We start from the raw sequence: 24012 nt of genomic DNA on the forward strand, positions 1-24012 counted from the left end.
ATTCACGAAATCTTAAATCCGAATCATCCGGATCGCGGCGCCAATTTTACGATGGAGATACAGTTAACCGTTGATTTCGTCCTCCTCTGCTCGCGCCTTATTTCCAGTTATTTCCTCACAGCGCCGGATTTCATTACTAAGTCCCGTGTCATCCGATATCCGTCATAAATTCGAGGACAGTTCATAACGCTGACAAATTCCATACGACTCGGCCTCTCTGATCCAACCGAAAAACTTCTCCGTATTTTTCTGAAATTTCTTAATTCAACAAGGCGTTTGCTCAAGACGGTAGCTCACTCGACATTGTTTATGTCATCTTGATCGCGTCAAAACAATCCAATAAAACGTCGACTAATTACACGTCCGACGAGGAAAGGAACGATGTGGTAAAGACTTGATAAATCGTTTACGAGCTATAGTAGGTAGCCACGTTGGGAGCATATAGATCAAAGATAAAGGATACTGAAATTAGGCGAATTCAAATTTTCGACAAAGGCCTTGGCCCAGAAAACCTGCCTCCAGGAACTCCTACCATTCTCTAAAAGACCAATGATCGATCTGTCGTTCTTGAACTTGATCTTCGGCAGCTTTACCTCTCGCTTCACCGTTGATTCAAGATACTCAATAAATATAGTAGCCTACGTGGGCAGCTGGAATTTATTCGCTGGCGCGAAAGGGTCGTTAACCAACGTAAAACGTGGTTCAAGCATCGTTTCCATGAGAGAAACATGAACAGCGAAAGAGAGAGATAAATAAAGAAGCGGAGGATCGACAACTTTGGCTCCTTGAAAAATAACGAAACACGCTGTAATGTCCCCGCTAAATGCTGTTCCATTGGATCTCCATAGCGTCCTCGACTTCCCGGCCACGATTTCTTCTTCGCTTACAATTGCGCAATTCCTTTCGCGTTGCTCTCGCTTCGACATTAAAGTTGCAATAGCTAAAGTAAATACCTTAAATACCTTGCATTGTAAATTTTGTCGTTGATAATTTCGTCTGGGTACAATCTAATCTTCTTCTTTCTCAATTGTTTACTGCATATAGTCACTCTTTAATTGTTTCCACAGTGAAAAATTTCCAAAGAATACTTTGTATTTCTCCTTCTTTCGAATTGATGCATGGTCTCCCTGAAAGAAAAGAAAATTGGTTAGTACACACCGAATGCATGTTTTTTTTATGTAGAAATTAATTAGCTATCACTTTTTGAGATCCTTTTTCGGAAACTGCGACACGAAACGGTGTAATATCATTACTCTGGAAATATATGCAAATGGCACACGCGATCGTCGCCCATCCTTTTTCTTAATTCTCGTGCTGTTACGTGTGCCAACTATACAGAAAGCAAACTGGTCAAAACTCTTTTTGAAAATGTCTCAATTCCTTTAGGCGTATGATACAATTTGTGTTTCCAATTTTCAAAAGATAGATGATATACTTGTTACAAGGAAATAACAATAAGGTTACAGAGCGAACTTAGAAGAATAGTGTTTATAACAGCATTTTTCTTCATTTTCAGTCCCCGATCGACGTGGGTTCTGAAACGTTCACGTTCGTATTTAATAACACGCATTGCATCATAATTTCCCATTCGAGTTTGGAAATCCCCATAGTCTGGCATTTACTTTCTGATTTCGATGACAGAGCGCAGTGGAGTACCGTAATATGAGGAAGTTTCAAAAGTAAATAAAGACTGCAAAAGGAAAACGACCTACGTGAGATACAAGAGCAGTCTTAAAAGATTGAAAAAGAAAATAGTGAAGAAGGAAGAAGAATAAAGGGCCAAGAATCCAGGCACGAACAACAGGTTTCTTTTTCACAAGAAACAGCACTCGAGGGTTCATGGACACCGATCTGGAGCTGATAAAAGCTTCGGTTTTTTCCTCTTCTTTTGTAAGCCATTTTTGGCTGTTCCTTGACTCCGACACGCTTCACGAGTTGCTTTTTTAACAGCCACGTGTTCCGTTAAGGATATTACCATGCGGAGATTCCAAGATGCGGGAAGCAAATGCAATTCTCTGAACTTCAACGACCTTGCAGGCGGGGAATCCCTGCAAGAACGCACTATGTCGTTGAACTATTAGCGAAATTATTTCATGAAACAAAATGGAAATGAAGAATACGTTCGCAATTTATAATTTGTGACTTTTTGCAACCAACCAACATTTGTCGCGATCATTAATTATTAAATTGCAGATATATGAACGTTTCTAGACTGTGGATCTTATACAAATTAATATCTTTATGAATGCTCTTAAATTTCCTATAAATACATAAATATCCATAGAAAAGTTCAATACATATTTTATGAAAATCTTGCGATTATTTCGCGTATTTCCAACAGTACCATCCTCCATCAAACAAATTCCACATAGTTGCAGCAAATTCGCAATTCAAGATGAATCAACCATACAAAAGTATTGCACGATTAAGTCTCTTTATTTCGGTTATTAATAGCTCTTCCATTCTGATGGACAGGTGGACAGCGAGAATGATTTCGCTGTCTGTCTTAAGCGCGATGGTACCGGAAGCAAGCTTTTATTCTGCACGTCCGAATGCCCGTGAAAAAATTACGTAAAATCGGCGGATCTGCGTGACGTAACATAAAACAAAACGAATGCCAGAGATTTGCCCTTTACGATGAATCACCATTTGTCATTACCACGCAACACGTATTTTTCTTCTTTCTTTCGCTCGTTAAGCCATGCCACTTTCAATGAACAACGAACAACTCTTGAGTTTCTACCTCGTGTGGTCGTAAAGAGGTTCCTTCTGATTCGGATCTACGAGACTGAGTCGTTGTTAACCGAACAAATAAGAAAGACCAGAGAAGAAGGAATATGTATTTCCTTGGAAAGGAATTGACCATATTTCGAAGCAGATTTCTACTCAACGAACGCGATAAAAGTAATGATTATTATTGGTTTGCGAATCAATAGCGATTCTACAGATTACGGATCTGCCTGTGCAACGTTTACTGTACAACTTGTAGTCTATAGATGTATTTACAGAAAATCTAAGTACACAGAAACCGTAATTTTGTTTATCAAAGTAAAATTGATATGTTCTATGTTAAGAAGACTGGAAGCTGTATGATTGCATATGATGATATAAAATAGAAAGGAAGAAAGTCAGTCCAGTTCAAAAGATACAATTACAAACAATTTACAAATAGATCCTCTTAACTAATATCTTTTATGAATGAAAATTTCTTCGATTTATGTGTCTCGAAATGTTATCGTCGCTAAACTCTATATTTGTGTTTGTTGCGCCCTTTGTCTGCGACCAGTATATCTGTCCTTGTCGCACAGTAGTACGATCCCTTTCTAGATGTGTGCTGTCATCTATCGGTTCCAATTAGAAACTCGAAGTAACGGAAATCACTGGCTCGGTACAGGAATATAGACGAGTACACAGCGATCCTATTCTTAGTCAATGGTATCTCACATTCTGAAATATCGACCTCGAAATATTATTAAATAAAATAATATAAGTAAATAAATTAATAATTGAACTAAAAGAATACCTTGATATAATCTTATGCTGGAAAGTAGAATAGAGTTGTAAGATATAGTAAATTTATGTATGATCGTATACACCATGGATTTATCAAAAGAAATATGTTCTGCTTTGAAAATGATTTTATTACATGTTCAAGGAATTATTTCCTTAACGCAGCTATGTTCAAAAAGTTATCATAAGAATAGATACATTTTTGGAAACTATTGGACAACTCTTTGCGCATCTAATAAAATAATTAAAAGCAGAATACATTTTTTTTCATATCTTTCGACACCATCACGAAGCTGCCTTTGTGTAAGGTATTTTCCGCTATAATTCTTTAAATATGTAAGATAAAAAGATGGTATGGATATATAAGGAACATTCGAAAAGAAAGGAGAACAAAATCGAGCTTCATATCCTCTACGCATCCCCCTACAAAGAAATAAAATAATCAAATTATATCCCGCTCGAAACATCCAACTTTTATGTGAAACACTTTTTATTAAAATCATTACTTACGAAGTAATCCAAGAAGTGGAGTAATCCAAGCTACATGCATCAACCTATATAATTAATAATTGATTTGAGAATACAAACATGAAAATATAAAAGACAAAAAAATGCACATTTTATGTTTTAGACATATGAAATTATATTTTTGTTTAAAACTAATTAAACGAATCGCTAAGTATTATCGTACTGTAATCTAAGTAAGTTAGATATCTGAATTATTGTAAAAGTATAAAATGCTATCCAATGTTTCTTTTACTTCTGGGAATGATTATCTTTGCCGGAAATTGTTTTTCAATTAAATCTGCTTGTTTCTTATTTTTCTAATATTTATTCTGATATATATCCTGATATTTATCCTGATATCTATCCTAATATCTATCCGGAAATTTACTATATATATATGGAATACGCACAGGTAGGTATTACGCCTTTACTACACAAATATCCAAGCTGCAAGTCACACGCACGACTGCTTTTTTTCTTCGAGGACACTGTGGTCAGGTGAAAGCTATCTACCAGGACAATAATTCGGTATAAACCGAATTTATTTGTTCCCAACAATGAAGGTGTGCGTGTTCCTATCTCTACTTGCAATATTGCTCCTCAGTAGCAATGGCATTCTAGGTGAGTACCTATTAAATTAAAATCATTTCATTAGCATTAATACGACAACGCATAACTTAAATTTCAAAGAGTATATATTTACAGTCAAAGGAGGATAGTAAATTTTGTATTCCTTCAGACATCTAAAATTCTAATAAGGCATCATTCTATGGGTCCTAAGATATTACGAAATTATAATTGGCGAAGTTGCCGAATAGTTACTCCTAGACCTAGAACTAGAAATATGTTGTCAAGGTCAACATTCTTAACATCTTCTTCCTATACATATATAGTGTGGTCGGTTTTAGTTTTCAGATTATACGCAAAAGTATGTATGACATCATATATGTACTTTGTTTCTATATTTTATACAGAATTATAGATGAGATATTGTGATCACTGCCTGCGTATGCATGTGTGTGTTCAAATTATAGGGTATGTGATGTAGTCACACTATTATCGATGTTACCCAATTTTTTATTAGTATTTCATTAATTTTTTCATTATTCGTACGCCACTATAAACATATTTAAAAGAATCCTATCAAAATTTACGAGGAGGTAATACATCGACAGGTTCATTGTATGATGTCAAACATACTTTTGTGTATAACTTGAAAACTAGAACCGGCCACCCGCTATATACACCGTATATATACTGGACAAAGTTGTTCAGGATTATGGGAAAATTGTAAGAAACCATAGATAAAATTGACGGGATGTAAAATCCAACATATATAAGTAACGATTTTCCTTTACAAAATAGCGCTTCAGTTTTTATATTCCATACATTCATTTCGAAGTTATGCATTATTATTTCAAGTCAGAAAATTGCAATTCGCCTTTCGGGGCATTAAACATCGACTACCATTCATTCTGTGATATGAAAGATAGATAGCTAAAGTATCGCGGTATTTCATATAACATTTTCTCAATAAAAAAGCGAACACCATAATTTATATCTTAAAACAATTGTTCTGCATTTGCTTGATAAAATAAAATGAGATAGTAGTTTGTCAGCGAAGCTACTATTTTTATCAAGTTCTCTATCTACAGAGATATATGTATAGATATAAAAATTATACATCTATTTTTATTCGATTAGATTAGATTTTATTAGATTATATACATATATGGATTTATATGGATATATATAAAATCTTTATGTATAAAGAATGTCTGTATATAATCTCTATAAAGAGATCTTATATGAAATCTTTAACAGAGATTATATTATATAGAGATTAAAGATTTTATCCGGCTGTAGATTACGTTCCTATTATATGATGATACACTATGCAACAAGTTAGCTTGTTAACTTAAAGCTTAACTTGTTAGCTTAACAAGAAATTTAGAATAAGTTTGACATTTTGTTTGATAGCTTATGCAATGGAAATCTGACATTTCGATGAAACCTTCCTTTCACTTTATTGCTCAAAGACATATAAATAACCAAAAATAGTGATAATCTATTATACATATATACATAGAAATAAATGTTTTGCGAAAAAATGTTGGAATAAACTTTATATTAAAGCTATGTTTCTTTTTTTATCAAGCTCAATCAGGACCTAAGCATAATAAGGTAGTAACTTGTTATGTCGCTTCCTGGGCCATTTACAGACGTGGTAATGGAAAATTTGATATTTCTAATATTGAACCAGAACTTTGCACACATCTCATATATACATTCGCCGGGCTGGACAGCACGACATGGGCCATTAAGAGCCTCGATCCTTACTTAGATGTTACCAGGGGTAAATACATGTTGCAAATTACTCGACACGATTAAAAGTTTACCTACATATATAAATGACATTTTCGTTCTATGTAATATTCCAGAGAATTACAAAAAAATGACCGCACTTCGTGCACAGTATCCACATTTAAACATTCTACTATCAATTGGAGGATATAACGAGGGTAGTAAAAAGTACTCTGATCTTGTTTCATTGCCTGAACGAAGATCTACGTTCGTTAGGAGTGTAGTAGACTTCCTTAAGTACGGAATCAAACATTAAGACAGTTTAATATTTATACTTTGCTGATTTGTACGATAATCCTTAATTCACAGGGCGTACAATTTTACTGGTTTGGACATAAGTTGGGAGTATCCTGGATCACGCGGTGGTAGTGTACTAGACAAACTAAATTTTGTCAGGCTTCTGAAGGTAAATAACGTAGCGCAAAGTAATTTCATCGAAACTATAGTTTTGCCTGAGCCAAAAATTAATCATATTCTTTGTTCTAATAGGAATTGAAAGAAGCATTCCAAGAGTCGAACTATCTATTAACAGCAGCTTTAGGTGTTGGTCAAGACACCATCGATGCAGGATATAATATTCCCGAACTTTCTAAATATCTCGACTATATGCATTTAATGGCCTACGATTACCATGGATCATGGGATAGAAAAGTGTTGCCGAATTCACCATTAAAAGCTGGAGATAAGCTGGACGTGGTAATGCATTTGGATAGACTACAATGAGTATCGACTACCGTTGATGAAATACATATAGAATGAAATTTTTGTTTAGGAGGATACACTCAATTATTACTTAAGTAGAGGTGCAGCAGCAAATAAACTAGTATTAGGCTTGCCTTCGTATGGCAGAACTTTTGTATTGACGAACATATTAAATTCTCCTGAAGAAAGTCCAATGAATCGAACGATCGTCGGAAACGGGTTTCAAGGGCCTTATACACTCCAAGATGGTTTTATGGGATACAATGAAGTAAGTTTTACTTTTGTCAAACTAATTGGATACTTTATCTATTTCTTTTTTATAATATAATTGAAACGTGTATAATTCCAGATTTGTGAAGAATTAGTGAATTATGGAAGTTCTTGGGTACATGGCTGGGATTATGGTAGCGCTACACCTTACATCGTTGACGAGCAATTCGTTATAACATATGATAACGCAAAGAGTTTAAAAGAAAAGGTTGATTAATATCTATTACAAATGATGATAATAAATGATAGTACTACACGCGTTACCTCTATAATGTTTTTCTAAAATTTTTAGATCGAATATGCAATGAGCTTAAATTTGGCTGGTGTAATGGTTTGGAGCATCGATACCGACGACTTCAGTGGAAAATGCGCATCTTTGCACGACTCCCTAGATCCAACAAGTGACAGATATCCTTTACTAAGATCGATTAACGTGGTTCTATCTGAAAAAGATTAGGTAATTAGTGATAAGGATAATGGTAAAGAAGACAATAACTCATTTTCCATCACATAATCTCCTCATAGTTTTATTTTAATAATATTCATATCTTTTGCATATTATACCTGAAACGGTTTGGTAATGACGAGTTAGTAATGAAGAGACAGTATTAAAAATTTTATAAAGATAAGATTGATGGACTGATTTTTCTCTCTTTATTCGTTCGAAAATGTTCCTCTAAAGCTGTCCTTATTCGTAATGGAAATATCGACTAATGGCGGATTTGACGTGACAATAAATGGGACTTTGTGTCTACGGTGACCAAAACTATGATCGCGATCGCAAACAACAAGCTCGTTTTATTTATTATATGTATAATTTATAATTATATATTAGTAATTGTATATCAAATATTAATTATAATAATAGTTATTTATCGATATAATACGATTGCCCAGGTTTCATCGTGTAAAGGTACTGCAAATGGAGGAGAATGGAAGGATCCACGACACCATCTATCTTACTCTTATGGACAAGCCTTTAAACTGAACTTGAAACATTAATGAATAAACAAATCGTCCTCTTGATATGCGTTTGGAAATTATTCAACTTTTAGATCGTTATACAAAACACACAATAAAAGAAGATTTAAGGAAAATAGACGCGGGAAACTAATCTTAAAATAAAATTTTAAACTAATCATATGGATCTATGCGAGAAACTGTTTCGTAAAGTGTCAAGAGAATTGTAGAATAGCTAACAGTTAAAGAATGTAAAATGTAAAATAGAGAAATATATCTTGCAAAGAATTATCCTTACAAAGAATTTGTCAATGTGTTAAATATCCAATGAAATACTAACATCTTGATTAAATGCTACTAACTATTAATTATAAATAAGACACAAATGCAGCCTTCCTAGCTATTTTACTACATTTTATTACATATTAATTTTACTATGAAATTGTGCATAATAACAGGCGATGATATCTTACAATTGTAATATGAATATGTCTAATAATATAATTGTTTATGGTAACACTTCTGCACTTAACTACTATCTTCTATACTTCAAAAAGACAATGATAACTTTTAAACTCTTTCTGCATAATATTTTACTCAAAATACGATACCGCGCGAAATGGTGTAACTTTGAATTTTAGTTTAAAAACATACCACCAGAGTGCGCTTGTTACGTATCCAGGCTCAGGAACGTATTATATTCTATCAGTACCCGAATACCATTCTTGAAATTTCTTGAAATTTATTTTGATATCCACCTATTTACATGAAAATATCATAAAACACTACAAATTGTATATTAACATATTGCAGACCAATATAATATCGTTCTGCTACTAGATATACCCAAAGTATAGTAAAATCAATTCTGTCTAATTGACAACGACGCAAATACTAGAATTTTCGTGATCGACTTCCACCATTAGAATAAACACGAGGATTCGTGGTCCGTCCAAACAATTCAAATTAGAAGATTCTTACCATTCTGAAACACTGACATGCCGATGTACGTTAAATTTTCATATTGTTCACGAATTCATGCTGCCACCTTTCAACATGACAGCGCGCGAGATGATGTGATTTAAAATTTTAATTCCTATTTCTGCCACCAGGGCGCAAATAACTCAGGTACGTAATACGTTTTATAAGTACCCCGATACTGCATTTTCTTGACACTTATTTCTATATAAAATTTTATAATTCATCAGAAAGTTCGTTTAAATAAATAATATATCATTAATAAAATAATTACTTAAGATAATAATATTAATTGCACTTAACTTACATTATCATCGAGAGATTTCAGTGCAGAATTGATTTTAAATTCAATAATATTACTGTTACGCACAGATATCCTGCACGTTTTATTAGATACAAAATTTTAGATTCCCAGTCAGAATTTCTTCTTATGCTCATCCCATGTGCAGGATATCTTTGTTTTTTTCTCCTCTAGTTATTTATAATTTTACATTCGATTTTAGTCATTCGATCATTCGATTGATTCTGATGAGTCGGTTCACTCAAAGTCGGGTCTGATCAATCGCTACGTCTATTACAACACGAGGGCTTTCATCTATCAGATTGTCAGTCAAAATCCGATCAAGATCAAGGAGGTATCAATCAAGGCAGTTCTCATACTCAGCGACGTTACCAAAGTGTGTTATTCTACTAAGTTGTTGAAAAATACATAATTTATAACACTGTTAATCACGGAGTTATATCATAACGGAAATCAGGGGATCGATCTACTCGCGGCGTCGATTCGTAGAATCCTAACGGGAATTTACGACTCCCGTTGACGTGTTTCTTCGCGATTGTGTCTCCCCGCGATTGGTTGAATTTACAAAGCTTATAGTCCAAAATAATTCATACAAAAATTCCATTGTAGATTTTCCACCTTCCTTCCAAAGGAATATTTGAGGATTATAGTAATTGTACTTTGTTAGCAAAATTCACATCGCTCATCAGAATTAATTTAGCAAGTTGGGAAGTGTCCTTAAATATCTCAACAGCGAAGGCTGAGTCACTTTTAACTTGTACATATATTTCAGATTTATTATTCGGTAAATTCCATTTACGTATTATTATTTTATCACAGTGACCGACTTTATTTTTTAAGTAATGTTAATTTTAAACATGGGGGACGAAAATCTTTCCATTGGATTTTTACTTCATCGCTATAAAATATAGTAATAAATATAATATAAATAATACATAAAGTATAGTGAGAGACAAGAATGCTAACTTTTATTCATTTTCTGTTCCTGAACTTCTTGAGAAAAATGCGCCTTACACGCTGCATCACGTCTTTCATCGATGCCTTTATTTTGTTTGTGATCTGTTAGATGTATCGTTATTTTCTATTAATATATTCCCAATCGAAAAGAACGCATCGTCCTCATTTCTCAAAAAATATTTTGCTCCTTTCCTTTCTAAAAAAGAGTCAAACAATCGGAAAAGATGCTAAAATTATGATTCGTACAAAACAGAAGAACAAAACAAAATAGACGAAGAAGAAGTTTGAAAATTAAAATGTAAATTTGACTTACGGGTACGAGGAATCTCTCCAATCTTAGACAACCCTAGATCGCTCTCTTTTTTGCCAGCCAGTAATTTAAAGAGTGGACAACGCCATGAAAACGTGACATTTCAATTTGTACTAATCCATCCACTCAAATGATCAAATATGTCACAAATTCTCTACTTTTACAATTTTTGTATCTTTAGCAAGATCTTCGTGGACTTTCGACGAACAGGCAATGAAAATAAAATTAATTGCACTAGTAATTTGAACAATTACTTTCATTTACATGTTTAAGCTATGACGGAGCACAGATAATTTTAGAACGTGCGAGTTTTCCTGCAAATAAAGGAAAATATAAACATAGTCTGAAGCAATGGGCAAGCAAGTAGATTGATATGAAAAATAGAGACACATTAGAAAATTAGCGAGACAGAGAAATAAAAACAGTGGAATTTCCAAGACATATAATGAAACAATAATTTGACGTATAATATGATTATTTAACGTCTTGGAAACAGCGTTAACTCGAATGATAAAATATTTTTCTACGCTTTTATCATGATTCTTGCGAACTTTTAGTAAAGAGGTTGTAAAAATAAAATTATAATAATTACGGCTTTATTTGAAAGCGAAATCAAATTGATCAAATTCAATAAATCACAACTTAAATATTTTACCCAATTTTAAATATGATCTCAATTCGTACTGTTCGCAAATACCTTGGGTAATTTTAAATTCAAATTTCAGTCATTAGCAGCTGTGTACATATTTTATGATATTTTTTAAGATACCCAAAAATATATAAATAAATAATTAATAATATAATGTAAATAAATAATTATATAAATAAATAAATCCAGATTTTTGTCTTTGGAACGAACGCATTTTATATTTGTTCCAACTATTTCTTATTCAATAATAAAACAAAATTGGAAGTTTCATCGTAATAAATATGATAGTAAAAATTAACAACTAGGCAATTAATTTCTATGTTCAGATCTATATGCGTTCAGTTGTCGAATACAATACTAAGAACATAATCCATAATTTTTCCTGTCTTTTTCCTTTCCAATTGACCAATGACAATTGATTTATTGCGTACAAAGTAGTCTTGTTCAAGCTGTCTCAACACGAGTATGTGTGTTTTAAACATATTCTAATGTGAAACTGCAATTTCTTAATATTCACAAGTGTAGGCAAAATTATTTCCTTCGTCATGACGTAAATATTAGTTGTTGTAATTACCATGTATAAATTCTTTTGCTATTTCAAGATACTCGTTTACAAGCATCAGAAATAACATACATTCGATTCATTCCATCGGTACAAATTACTTTTCTTTTCTTATTTATTTAATTTTCGAGCTAACACTCGTTCTTGAACATTTTTTATTTATTTATTTATTTATTTATTTATATAAACTTTGTACTAGTCCACAAATATATTTTATTTATTCATTTATTTATTTAAGCTTCGTAATGCTTCGTGAACATTTTTAAACGCCTTTTTCGATAAAACAAATTATCGTTCAATCGTTGCTTCAATTTTTAAGAATACTATCATCGATCAACGTTATATATATTAAAACTGTTTGTTGCGTTACGTTTTGACTTTTGGTACTATAGAAATAAATCTAAAAATTAAAAAGTTTCGTGCTATGTTTTTCCATAAAACATTGACAATTTTTGCTTTACTTTCGTGAATTCATCGTTACACTTGCCGCGTTAACATGCAAAACACAACGTCGTTCAAGACCACGCAACGTCCTTGAAATTACAGGCATGCACACGATGTGTCGCGCTCGATGATAAGAATTTCAACCATTCTCTCGGGACAAGAAACTCACTGGTAAAAAGAACTTCAGTGAAAAAACAAGAAGAAAAGGGTCGTGCAAAAGTGTAGCGGAACGTATCTGTTGTCGATTGACAATGTCCACTGACACATTCCGCGATAATGCGCGGGAGGAATTCCGTGCTGGAACAATCGGATATTCACGATGGCTCGACGATTCTTGCAACAATTTCATGTTTATTTCCGATTGACGTAACGATGTTTTTTACCGAAGGATAAGCTACCGTCGTATTACGCTGCAATAATTGGAATGCCTTGATCACTATCGTTTGCGACGAATCGTGGTTCTTGTATATCTTTTTTTGTATTTTATTATCACGTGAGACCAGGTGTAAACCAGAAATGCTATTTCGTTGCGATCCTATACATTAAAAATATAACAAAAATATAATATATTATAAATCTTAATATATGAGTAAATAAGTAAATTATAAATCTATACAAATAAAATATAAAATTATAGGCAATACAAACAAGTGTAGAACTTAGTAACTGTTAGAAATATGATATTCGATGGAGACTAGCGATGCTGCATCGTTGCAATTTTACATCTTACAGCTACTTACAACAAAATACTATTGATGGCCCATATGAAAGGACGTATGAATTATATAAAGTATGAATTATATAAAATACAGGATGTGTGCAAAAAGGGCTAGTTCAAAAAATAAAGAGAAGAGCAGATGATTATCCGAGTGGAGAACAACCAACGGGAAGCTCAGAAGAATGCTGAAAATCCGGATATAGGGCGATGGAAAAAACGCCCAACATTTGTTAGGTAAATTAGCGACAATCTGCGTTTGCCAAACCCAGTGACCATTTAGAGAAGGATCGACGCATGCGTTCGAATTCTAACGAACGTATCAGCAGTTGCAGACCACAATGGTGGGAGAATCAGGCACGTGTGAAACAGCTGTAGATTCAATCAGTGTATAGAACAGGTACAAGACGACACATTAATCGGTAGGTTCCTTCTGTCCAAGAAACATTCCATCCATCGACATCTATTTTCTTTTTTTTTTCGCATTTTATGGCGGACCACTTATCGCGGTGCGTTATCAATGACAGAGAAAAGTGAAACTGAAATGAAAGATCGTGGTGAACAGCGCAGTAAAATACTAAGGTGGTACATTCGTGGCAACTGTTAGATGAAGAAATTGGTGAATCACGTGCTTAAACGTTCTCACGTGAGTACCAGTCAGGTGATTGTAAACCGTGTCCTCGCACGTCAAACTGTTTGCTATACTTACTAATTGTCACTCGAAGATCCGTTAATTGCCGGCTCATTTCGTCGACGTTGAATGGAAAGGGGGTATGCGTTTAATTAATGAGACGATGCAGTTCGCATAGTGAGAAGACACGCTGATGGAGTACGACGGAGAGTCGGTTGAAGCTCAAAATCAAAGTTCTTCCTTCGTCGTGGTCTACCATTCAAATCGAGTCAGCGGAGTACATCGTGTTTTCAGGATTCCAAGTTAAAATGTGCTGAAATTGTTTGGTTCAGGTCAAAGAAAGACTGACTGAGGTGAAGAAAATTTTAATGACATGACTGGATTCAGTTTCGAAAAGTTATTGAAGAACAGAATTCCTGTTCTGAATTGGCTACCCCTGTACAGAACAAAGGATGCATTGGGTGATCTGGTTGCGGGTTTCACGGTGGGCCTGACCCTGATACCACAGGTATTTTCCAAAGCTCATGATCTTATCGTCGTGAATTAAAGTCTTATCAAAGTTTCGCGATGTCTATTTCATGATCCCATAACCGATCCGATTCGAACAAGCTTGATATAATTTCAGGCGATCGCGTACGCTGGATTGGCTGGTCTGACCCCGCAATATGGTCTTTACAGCGCGTTTGTTGGAAGTTTCGTTTACATAATTTTTGGTACCTGTCGAGAAGTTAATATTGGCCCAACTGCGTTGATCTCTTTGTTAACATACACGTACGCGAGGTAAGCTGTCCACATTCTCGCGGAAACATTATTCCTTTAGACTTAATTTAAGATTCAAGCCTATGAATGAACCATCTCAATTGACTAACACAATGGTTGAATTTGCGTATATCATAGCAGACAATTGGAGTCATCATATAATATAATAGCGACTGAAAAGATGCTGTTATTCTTTAAAATGTAGTTATCTTACTTCGACTTCCTTTCAGCCTTAGTCTTGAGATCCACCTATTTTAATGATGTTGTACCTTCTTTTATCATATGAATCACGTTTAAAAATACTTGGAACTTTTGACGAATAGCCTTTCATTTAGCTCTTACTCTTTGATCCCGGAAACGCGAGACCCCAAATTATTTCTGTAGCTTTGGCAATCACGGTTCGTTTGTGTTCGAACGTGTTAATATTTCTGCTCTTATGGTATTCCAGAGGTATTCCCGAGTACGCTATCCTCCTGTGTTTCTTGTCAGGAAGCGTTACGATAGTTCTCGGAATCCTTCGACTGGGATTTCTGGTGGAGTTTGTTTCCATACCTGTCGTATCGGGATTCACGTCAGCCGCCAGTCTAATTATCGCCTGCAGTCAAATCAAGAGTTTATTAGGCTTGAAGATACACGGGGAAAGTTTCATCGAGATTTGGCGGGAATTGGTTAGCAACATCCACCGGACCAGAATCCCTGACCTGATCTTGTCTTGCTGCTGCATTCTAATTCTATTAACCTTGAAGGTAATTCACCATGGACTCTATCGCTAGCAAAACGAGTTCGTGAGCGCTGTGAATACGTAATAAAGGAAAAAAGAAGACAGAAAATCAACGAGAAAAACGAGTCAGTCATAGATACTCATACAACTCCTTTTTATTTCCTTCTTGTTCCAGATACTCAAAGATGCCAAGGTCTCGAATAAAATTTTAAGCAAACTGATCTGGTTCCTTGGAACTGGTAGAAACGCCCTCGTCGTAATTTTATGCGCCGTGGTATCGTACGTCTTCGAAAGTCGCGGTGGAGCACCTTTCATTCTTACAGGTCACGTCGAGGCCGGACTACCCTCCGTTACTCCACCACCTTTCTCGATAAACGTTGGAAATCAAACCGTAACTTTCCTCGATATGTGCAAAAATTTAGGTACCGGTATTATAATCGTTCCTTTGATCTCGATCATTGGGAATGTTGCCATCGCGAAGGCGTTTTGTAAGTTTCCAAGCGATATTTCATTTTCCGATAGCTCTCGACGCTCTTCGAAACGCTAATTATATTTTTAACAAAAGCACGAGGAAAGTCGCTCGATGCTACTCAGGAGATGTTAACTTTGGGTCTGTGCAACGTTGTTGGATCATTTTTCCATTCCATGCCGGTCACTGGTTCGTTTTCCAGAAGCGCCGTGAACGATGCTTCCGGCGTAAGGACGCCCTTGGGCGGTATCTACACAGGTAACCATGAAACGTTCGCGATTATAAACGTTCGCGAATATGTGATGCAAATTAGGTATCCATTATAGGTATTCTAGTCATTCTTGCTCTGAGCTTATTCACACCGTACTTCTATTACATTCCAAGAGCGACCTTAAGTTCCGTGATAGTTTGTGCGGTGATATTCATGGTCGAGGTGAAAATGATACGACCTATTTGGAAATGCAGCAGTGAGTAAAAAAAAATCGAACTTAATATAAAATAATAATAATAAATGAAATTAGTAGAATCGTAACTTACAATGGGATGAAAGCTTACAGAGCTATATCAAGGTCATTCGGAGAATGTTGATAACGGTGTCATAAGCCATTTCAAAATATACTGATTCGAAAATGTGATTCCAGAACGAGATCTAATCCCGACATTTACAACATTCTTCGCATGTTTATTCGCCGGTGTTGAATTGGGAATTTTAATAGGAGTAGCAATTGATCTGGCAATATTAATTTATTTCAACGCCAGGCCGACAATATATATCGAATACAGAAATGTAAGTACATAACAATGATAGACAAAGACTTGATAAAGAGATTGCTATTGTTTTAAAAATATCCCCATTTTATTTTTTTTCTCACCGCAGACTCCTACGTTAAATTACATCCTCGTGCGTCCCAGCGCCGGGTTGCTGTTCCCAGCGGTGGATTACCTGAGGATATACCTGTTAGAGAACTTAGCTAATGATCATCATAAATTACTGAAAAACTTCAAGAACACGAAAATCGTCGTACTAGATTGCAAGCACATCGATAAAATTGATTTCACTGCGGCGCATGTAAGTGTAATTATCTGAAATAGCGGATTACGAATTTGGCCTGGATTTTACTTCTTCGAGCCTCCTTCCCCAGTTTCTTTCACATCCTTGTTACAAAAAGATATTTTTCTTCTTTTTTCTTAATCGCGTTTACAGAGAAAATAGCAGAGATTTTTATATTACGATGATAATGGAGAAAAGATATAACTCGATTGCTCAACAATCGCTCAAAGATGTAAGATCTAGGACAGATTTGAACACAATTCGTTAATTTGTTCAAATTCCTCGATTTATAACATTTACAGGGATTAAATATGGTAGTGAGAGACTTTAAGGAACAGAATCATTTCTTGATAATGCTACGACCGTCCAAGGAAATCGTACAAAGTATCCAATCGCTCTCCAAAGAAACGATCGATGTGGTCAATACCGATGCCGAGCTCGTAGCTATTTTGAAAGAATTGAGTACGACCAAAGTAGCTAAAGAAATTGGTGCAGAAGTAATAGATATGTCGAATGGGATAACTATCAGTGCCACGAGATGTGAACTAACGAGTACTAAGCTTTGAAACGAACTCTAAATTTAAGGCATGAAAATTAAATAGAGATACCGATAATTGAATCTTCAACAAAATATTTGGAATTTCTACGACTCCTCTTTTTTTGTTCCTTTTTTGTTTTTTTAATATATATATATATATATATAATATAATATTGAAATTGAATTGTGAGACTATCAACGATATCGTATAAAATCGTAATGAACATTAACGCATGTTTATGATGTATATATGAACCGTAAGATAATTCGCAAGTTTTTTTTTTTAACTTTTTATAAAGATATACGAATCGACCAGCAATGATATAATTCATCAGAAATTACTTTATTTTATCTATTTCAAAGAGATTCTATTGACACGTGCATTTCATAATACAGATGAAAGAATAATACTGTGGTTATAAATGCATATCAGAATATGTCGAGGGATTATAATATATTTATATATATATATATAACATCTACCAAATATGGCAAGTTTACGTTTTATTTTGTAAAAACTTGTAAGTCCTCGAAAAATAAACTATATGATATTTCTTAACAATATAAGCAATATTTAAACAAAAATATATATATATTATAAAACTCTTTGCCTCCAAATAACACAGAAAGAAACAATGAAGTAAACAAAATTATTTGCCGATATTAGGTCGTAAAAACGAAATTATTTAACACTGTAACCGATTAGAGCATAAATTATCATCGTAACGATATCACATGTACCTACTAAGGAATCGAATTCAAGAAGAAAAGGAAAGAACGGAAATATTTGTAATGCGAACTAAACCCTAAATCGTTATAATACTTTCGATAGTAGGAACTTAAAAAATATTTTGAAAATTTGCATCTAATTACACATCGTGTATCGCGCCAATTGCACGACGTGAAACGTCTCGTAACAAGCGCTTGATTATTGTTTTAAAAGTACATAGAATCCAAGTAACGAGTAACATCAATGTCTAATAATCATGGTGGATATAAATATCTGAAGGAAATCTAGAAAATAGATTTGCTACTTTCACACTGTTACGTTAGGAAACAAGATGAACTATCGCGTAATATTTCCAACAAATGGCAGTATCATATAAACTTCTTTTTAAAGCTTCTCAACTTTGAAAACTATCTTCTAATAGTGCGTGACATCTAATACGATGTATGTGATATTATATCTAGATTAATTAAAAAACTGACTTGTACGATATACATACATGTACATACATATACATATATAAAGATAACGATGATACAAACAGATGAAAAATCGTAAGGTAAATGTGCAACCGCCTTTTTTGTACCGCATAACTGTAATTATCTATCGAAAACAAGAAATAAGTGTATATGCATGGTACTGTTCACTGTTTTTCTAGGCTTACTGATCCATTGTTTTGCGCATGTTACGTCCCGTGTTTAGCCTGGTTGAAAGCTCTTTTGAAGATGCGTGGTAAGTCGTATTCTTTTGAAAATGAGGGATGTAATGCTGCGCGTTAACAGCGTGCATGTTGTAAGTTGCGGATTTTATATCCGACTGTATGGATGAATTTTGCATAGTATCAGTCTTCCGCGAATAATTAATTCCGTAATACATACATTCTTTTGGTGATACCATAGGTGGTATACATTCGGAATTATTGTTCGATACGTCATCCTTCCTGTTGTTAGAGTCCTGATTATTGTGGTACATAGGACAGCTCTCTGGAATTCTTTGATAACTGGTAGAATTAAAAGCGCGTGGCTCGTATTTCTGATTCACCTGCATGTGCATATTCGACGCACCATTCTTCGCAATAGGATCCATTGTAACTGCGTATGAGAACGGTACCATCAGCTGACTATCTTGAGAACAATTTTGATACTCATTTGGCACAGGTGCTCGATATTGACTAGCTCTCATGTGAACATCCACAGTATTAGCCTTCATTCTAACACTGTTCGTTTTACAACCTTGCATATAATTGTCAAGTTTTACAGGGACAGAAAAGCTCGGAGCATTTTCCAGAGGTTGCATCGGCTGGAAATGTTTATATAAGTTGTTCTGCACCGACGTCGGTACAGGACAATTCATAGAATCCGTCAAATTGTTCGGTGGTAATGCTTGATTTGGAAATGTGGTGCAATTGCTGTATGGTGGATTTTGGAATAATCGTGCTGGATACTGCATCATTGGATTCCAGCTTTGCATACACATTGGTGGAACGTAAAATAACGGATGTTGCAAGTAACTCTGTTGGATGTTGTTGAAATCCGCGTTGCACATGTGTCTGGAATTCTGAATTGGGATGTTCAAAGAATGGGCGGGATTTATCACATTTCCAAAAAGAAACATATCTGGAAGAGGCAAATTCCACTGATTATGCTGTGTAGTTATAGGATGATTATGAAAACCTGATGGTGGTAGAACTGACGTTTGAGTATTATGCATCAGAATATTAGAAGGGTCGGTTTGCAACATGTTTTGGTTTTCTATACTGTAAGAAGAGGTACTCGGAATTAATATATTTTGAGGGATGATTGTACTGTCAGCTGTTTTTCTTGGTACAGTTTGTGCATTATTATACTGATTTAGATAGACAGCAGGCATATTCTGATAGGACAACCCATTTCCCATAGCGATAGCTGGATTAGAATTATTCTGTGGCAATATGCTTTGTGGTGACATATGCGATGTTTGTTCTGGTTTTTGATGTACTAAATCCATAAGATGTAAATCTCGTTCGTTACTTTGACTGCTGGTGGTTGTATTATTATATTGAGCATTATTATTATCGAAATAACTCCTATTTTGTACATTTTGGTGGTTTTCAATTTGTTGAGCATTATTTGTATGTGGTGTATTTTGTAAATCAGAATAAAATGAATTTGCTGGAGGTTTGCTTTGATGCATAGAATTATCAGAATATGATGTTACAGAATGATGTGCCATATTAAATTCCTGAATGTTATCTAAAAATTTAACTGATTTCGTTTCTGAATTACTAGTACTTGTTTTATTATTGCTATTATTATTACTAGTATCTTCTTGTTCAGTCTTCACAAATTGTACTTCAGTTTCATTACAAGAAGCCTGTGAAATCTGTGATTCTTGTGGTGTATGACATGACGTATATATACTTGTGCAATCTTTGGTACTACTTGGAAAACAATTTAATGATTTTATAGACTGTACATTATTTATAGCAGGTGAATCTAATGCATCAGTCTTTATATTACTAGCACCGTTACTTGACTTATGTGAGTATACAGTTATCTTTGAGCCTTCAGATTGAGAACGCATCTTTGTATCTGCTGAATTAATACGATTTACTCTATAATCTTTTGTTAAGTTATTATCTGTAATACTCCTTTTATGATCATCTGTTTTCATTTTCCCATTTACATCCTTGATAAGCGTCTGAAATATACCGGAAGATCGCCTATAAATATTAGAATCTTTTTTAAATTTCTGATTGTATGCTTGATCATCTTTAATATTTCTTTCGTTGTTGTTCTTTGCATTAGTTAAATTTGAGTAACTTCGTTTGTTTGATACTGAATTTGTCTTTGTTAAACTTCTTTCATTTATATTGCATTCTGTAATACCTGAATTCTTTGTACCTTTTCCAGAAACATTCTGATTGGATTGTATACTGCTAATTTGTTTATTTACTAAAGGTTGTTGAGTTTCGCACTTCTTTCTTGATACGTTCTCAGCTGAATTAGACACGTTAATACTGTTATTAAAGCCAGTTGAATTATTAATATAACCATTTTCTTCTGGCTTAGTTGCATTTTTTGAATATCGTTGCTGTGACTTTATTAAAGATTTATTTCTATTATAGTGGACATTATATGATTGAGTACGCGTTACATGAATCTTATGACATTTTTTTATGTCATCTATTTCATTATTTTTTTTGTCTGATTCATTTTTACTTGGTTTTAATTTTGTTGCAACAGATCTACTTTTCTCATCTAATCCCTCTATGGATGTGCTTTTATTACCACTATCATTAAATGTAGAAAAATGTTGTTTAAAAAACTGTTGCTCCTTCATTCGTGCTCCTTTTCCCATGATTAGATTTTTATTGTAACTATTGACTTTGCTATATTTATCATTAAGCTTAGGAGTTGTCCCTACAGCTACCTTTTTTGAATCCATAGAAGTTGAAGTTATATTATCATTACATAAATTTAATAAGTCATCCTTAGATTTAGAAGTCTGTTTCGAAGGAGTCCAAGATTCTTTCAAAGAACCTGCAAGCAGAAGACATTTTTTTACTGCAAATTCGTTACAATGATATTCTAGCCAGTTTAAGAAATTTCATTCCAACCTGATTGTTTTTTAATCTTTTGATCATTCAATCTTTTAGTATTAACTTTTTGAGTTGTCTTTTGTATACTTGTCTTTGTGTCCAATGGTGACTGACTTTTAGATTTTTCATTATTATTGTTGTTATCATGACACTGCTTTGAGTTTACTTGATTATCCACATCACTGTCTGACTTTGGTAAGTTAGATATATTATGCTGACTATTATCCCTGATTACATAAATAATACAGATACAACATAGAGAAATTTACAATAAAGAAAATAAGTTCTTAAATTAATCTGTTACATACCATTTGCTATCAGCTTCATTATGTAATTTGTCAGATTTATTATTTTCCTCTTCATTAAGTCTAAATTGCTCTAATTGAACTGTAACAATATCTTCTGTCAAAGATGTATTGATCACTTCCTGTTCATCCAGTCTTTGCATTACCAAAGATTGTGAATTTGGAAATAGTGTATTAGTTACATTAACATCTTTGTTCCAAACAGTCTCCATATCTTTTTGAGAAAAATCAACAATTTCTAAAGGTGATTGAGATGTATCTTTGTTTAGAGTATTATTGTTTTCATTAATATCTTTATTTAAAATAGAATCAATCTTATTTAATTCAGGACTGTTTGAAAGAGTGTTAGTTGAGACAACTTCAGTTTTTTCTTGTGTTCCTTCATTTACTTTACTTTTGAGTGTATTATTTACTGTTTCTTTTCCATCTGGAAGTGCCTTTATGCTATAATATAAAAGATGAATACAGAACATTAGGAAATACGGTTATGAATAATTTCCTAATATTTTATGTTTTCTTTGGATATAATAGATTCTACTATGAATTAATATCACTCGCTTACATTTTATAATTTTAATTGTATAACAAAGGACATCACAATAGCACTTAACGGCATAATTAAATGTAACATTAATAGAAAACATCCCACTTGTTTGAATATATTTTATTAAAGTTTTTACAATAAAAGGCATACTAATAACCATTAAAGTAATAATATGAAATGATATAGAAATAAAGAAAACTTAAATAAACCAAAATATATAAAATAGATATAAACGTACTGGCCTGATAACTGAGAATTACTTTTTAGCCACTGCATATTATGCATCTTGCCGATTAAGGCCATCTGCTCTGTATGAAATTTCTTTTCTAAATCTGTATCAGTGGAATCCATTCTACCTATTACAAATTTAGGTACAAAAACAAAATATAATTCTTGACAAAAAAATAATACATTATTTTATTCAGAATTCAGATTAAAGGAATACATGCTCATAAGATTGTAAATGATATATGAATAACAGGTACGATCTCAATACTGAACATAGGTAGTCACAATCAATAATATTGTGAAACAAAATAATGGGACGATGCAAAATATTAAAAATAAAATATATGCAGAGTAAATAGTTAAACGCGTTATACCTCTAATGAATTGCCAATGGGCGATACCTTCCCGCATGTCCTACTGACACAAATTATATTCACTAAATGACCTAAGATCAGTAGCAAATTTGAAGTAATAAACAACAAAAAAATAATCGTTCGATATATGTTACCTCACATAAAAATTCTGAAATTATCCTACGGACAACATACAAAAAACACGATAAAAATTACAATCACTTTGGTCAATGAATTTGTATCAAACGCATGTTATACATAATTAACGCGAACATCAAAAACAATTACAATAAATACAATTACGACGCAATTGAAATCGAATAGGTACGACATCAATCTAAATGTTAAACTTAGAAATAATGTGATGGTTACATCTACGATAATGATAATTATCCGGTTACCGTATAATTAATCTTCTGATGGCAACCAAAGCATTAAACCAGAAACTTTAGCAGCGTAAGTTTTTCTTCCACTTAATTTACAGAGATTAGGAGGAACAACCGACCACAGTAAAGGACGCCATAATACTGATAGACAGGAGGATGCGTAAATGCAAACGAAAGAAAAATTTTCAAAGTGAATAAGAAAAAAGTCTCGTTTATATAACCCTTTCATTGTACATATTTTTTCGATACTACGACGTTCGATTATCTTAATAATAATTATCATATATGTGAAAAATTTGTTATTTTAGAATCGTAATAAGCTTTCGAAATTCAAATAATGCCCCCCTCGAAGGACGTTTCGAAACACTGGAAATTTATTGGTTGTCACTCGATGAAACGACAAGCCTAACTTGTTCTCCCTAAATTACCGACTGCAGTAGAAATGCAGTCCCTCTATTGATAAATATGCGAACTGCACTTTCTCTCTGAAC

General features: G+C 33.7%; 3 protein-coding genes and 2 long non-coding RNA genes across 11 annotated transcripts; 2 read left to right on the top strand and 3 right to left on the bottom strand.

Annotated features, from left to right (window-relative positions):
* Positions 1-2948: 2948 nt before the first annotated feature.
* On the bottom strand, positions 2949-7764 carry LOC126923383 (uncharacterized). 2 transcript variants are annotated; one of them, XR_007713139.1, is made up of 5 exons: positions 7618-7764; positions 4428-4853; positions 4021-4064; positions 3524-3933; positions 2949-3447 (listed from the first exon to the last, which is right to left on the bottom strand). It is a non-coding gene; the product is annotated as an uncharacterized LOC126923383 (long non-coding RNA). The 2 variants fall into 2 exon arrangements; XR_007713138.1 differs by having other exon boundaries at positions 2949-3933.
* Positions 4495-8617, top strand: LOC126923369 (probable chitinase 2). The gene is made up of 9 exons (XM_050736759.1): positions 4495-4638; positions 6176-6373; positions 6459-6618; positions 6691-6787; positions 6871-7077; positions 7154-7351; positions 7433-7561; positions 7646-7810; positions 8251-8617. Exons 1-8 carry the CDS (start codon positions 4575-4577, stop codon positions 7808-7810), a joined length of 1218 nt encoding a protein of 405 aa, XP_050592716.1. The 5' UTR covers positions 4495-4574; the 3' UTR covers positions 8251-8617.
* A 56-nt stretch (positions 8618-8673) lies between these two features.
* LOC126923382 (uncharacterized) lies at positions 8674-10929 on the bottom strand. Its single transcript, XR_007713137.1, has 5 exons — positions 10863-10929; positions 10559-10745; positions 9599-10490; positions 9295-9495; positions 8674-9071 (listed from the first exon to the last, which is right to left on the bottom strand). It is a non-coding gene; the product is annotated as an uncharacterized LOC126923382 (long non-coding RNA).
* A 2703-nt stretch (positions 10930-13632) lies between these two features.
* LOC126923363 (sodium-independent sulfate anion transporter-like) lies at positions 13633-17965 on the top strand. Of its 2 annotated transcripts, XM_050736747.1 has the most exons (10): positions 13633-13875; positions 13955-14368; positions 14486-14640; positions 15068-15365; positions 15516-15828; positions 15906-16067; positions 16136-16276; positions 16451-16596; positions 16687-16878; positions 17163-17965. In XM_050736747.1, the coding sequence occupies exons 2-10, from the start codon at positions 14234-14236 to the stop codon at positions 17424-17426; spliced, it is 1806 nt and encodes a 601-aa protein (XP_050592704.1). In that variant the 5' UTR covers positions 13633-13875; positions 13955-14233; the 3' UTR covers positions 17427-17965. The 2 variants fall into 2 exon arrangements, with proteins under 2 accessions (XP_050592704.1, XP_050592703.1); XM_050736746.1 differs by having other exon boundaries at positions 13633-14368.
* On the bottom strand, positions 16535-23904 carry LOC126923355 (putative uncharacterized protein DDB_G0286901). Of its 5 annotated transcripts, XM_050736719.1 has the most exons (6): positions 23537-23904; positions 23157-23196; positions 22793-22910; positions 22014-22454; positions 21724-21932; positions 16535-21646 (listed from the first exon to the last, which is right to left on the bottom strand). In XM_050736719.1, exons 2-6 carry the CDS (start codon positions 23191-23193, stop codon positions 18786-18788), a joined length of 3666 nt encoding a protein of 1221 aa, XP_050592676.1. In that variant the 5' UTR covers positions 23194-23196; positions 23537-23904; the 3' UTR covers positions 16535-18785. The 5 variants fall into 5 exon arrangements, with proteins under 5 accessions (XP_050592676.1, XP_050592679.1, XP_050592677.1 ...); XM_050736722.1 differs by lacking the exon at positions 23157-23196 and having other exon boundaries at positions 22793-22906; XM_050736720.1 differs by lacking the exon at positions 23157-23196.
* Positions 23905-24012: the final 108 nt, after the last annotated feature.

Source organism: Bombus affinis, chromosome 13 (genome assembly GCF_024516045.1).
Source record: "Bombus affinis isolate iyBomAffi1 chromosome 13, iyBomAffi1.2, whole genome shotgun sequence".
In the NCBI taxonomy this organism is placed as follows: domain Eukaryota; kingdom Metazoa; phylum Arthropoda; class Insecta; order Hymenoptera; family Apidae; genus Bombus; species Bombus affinis.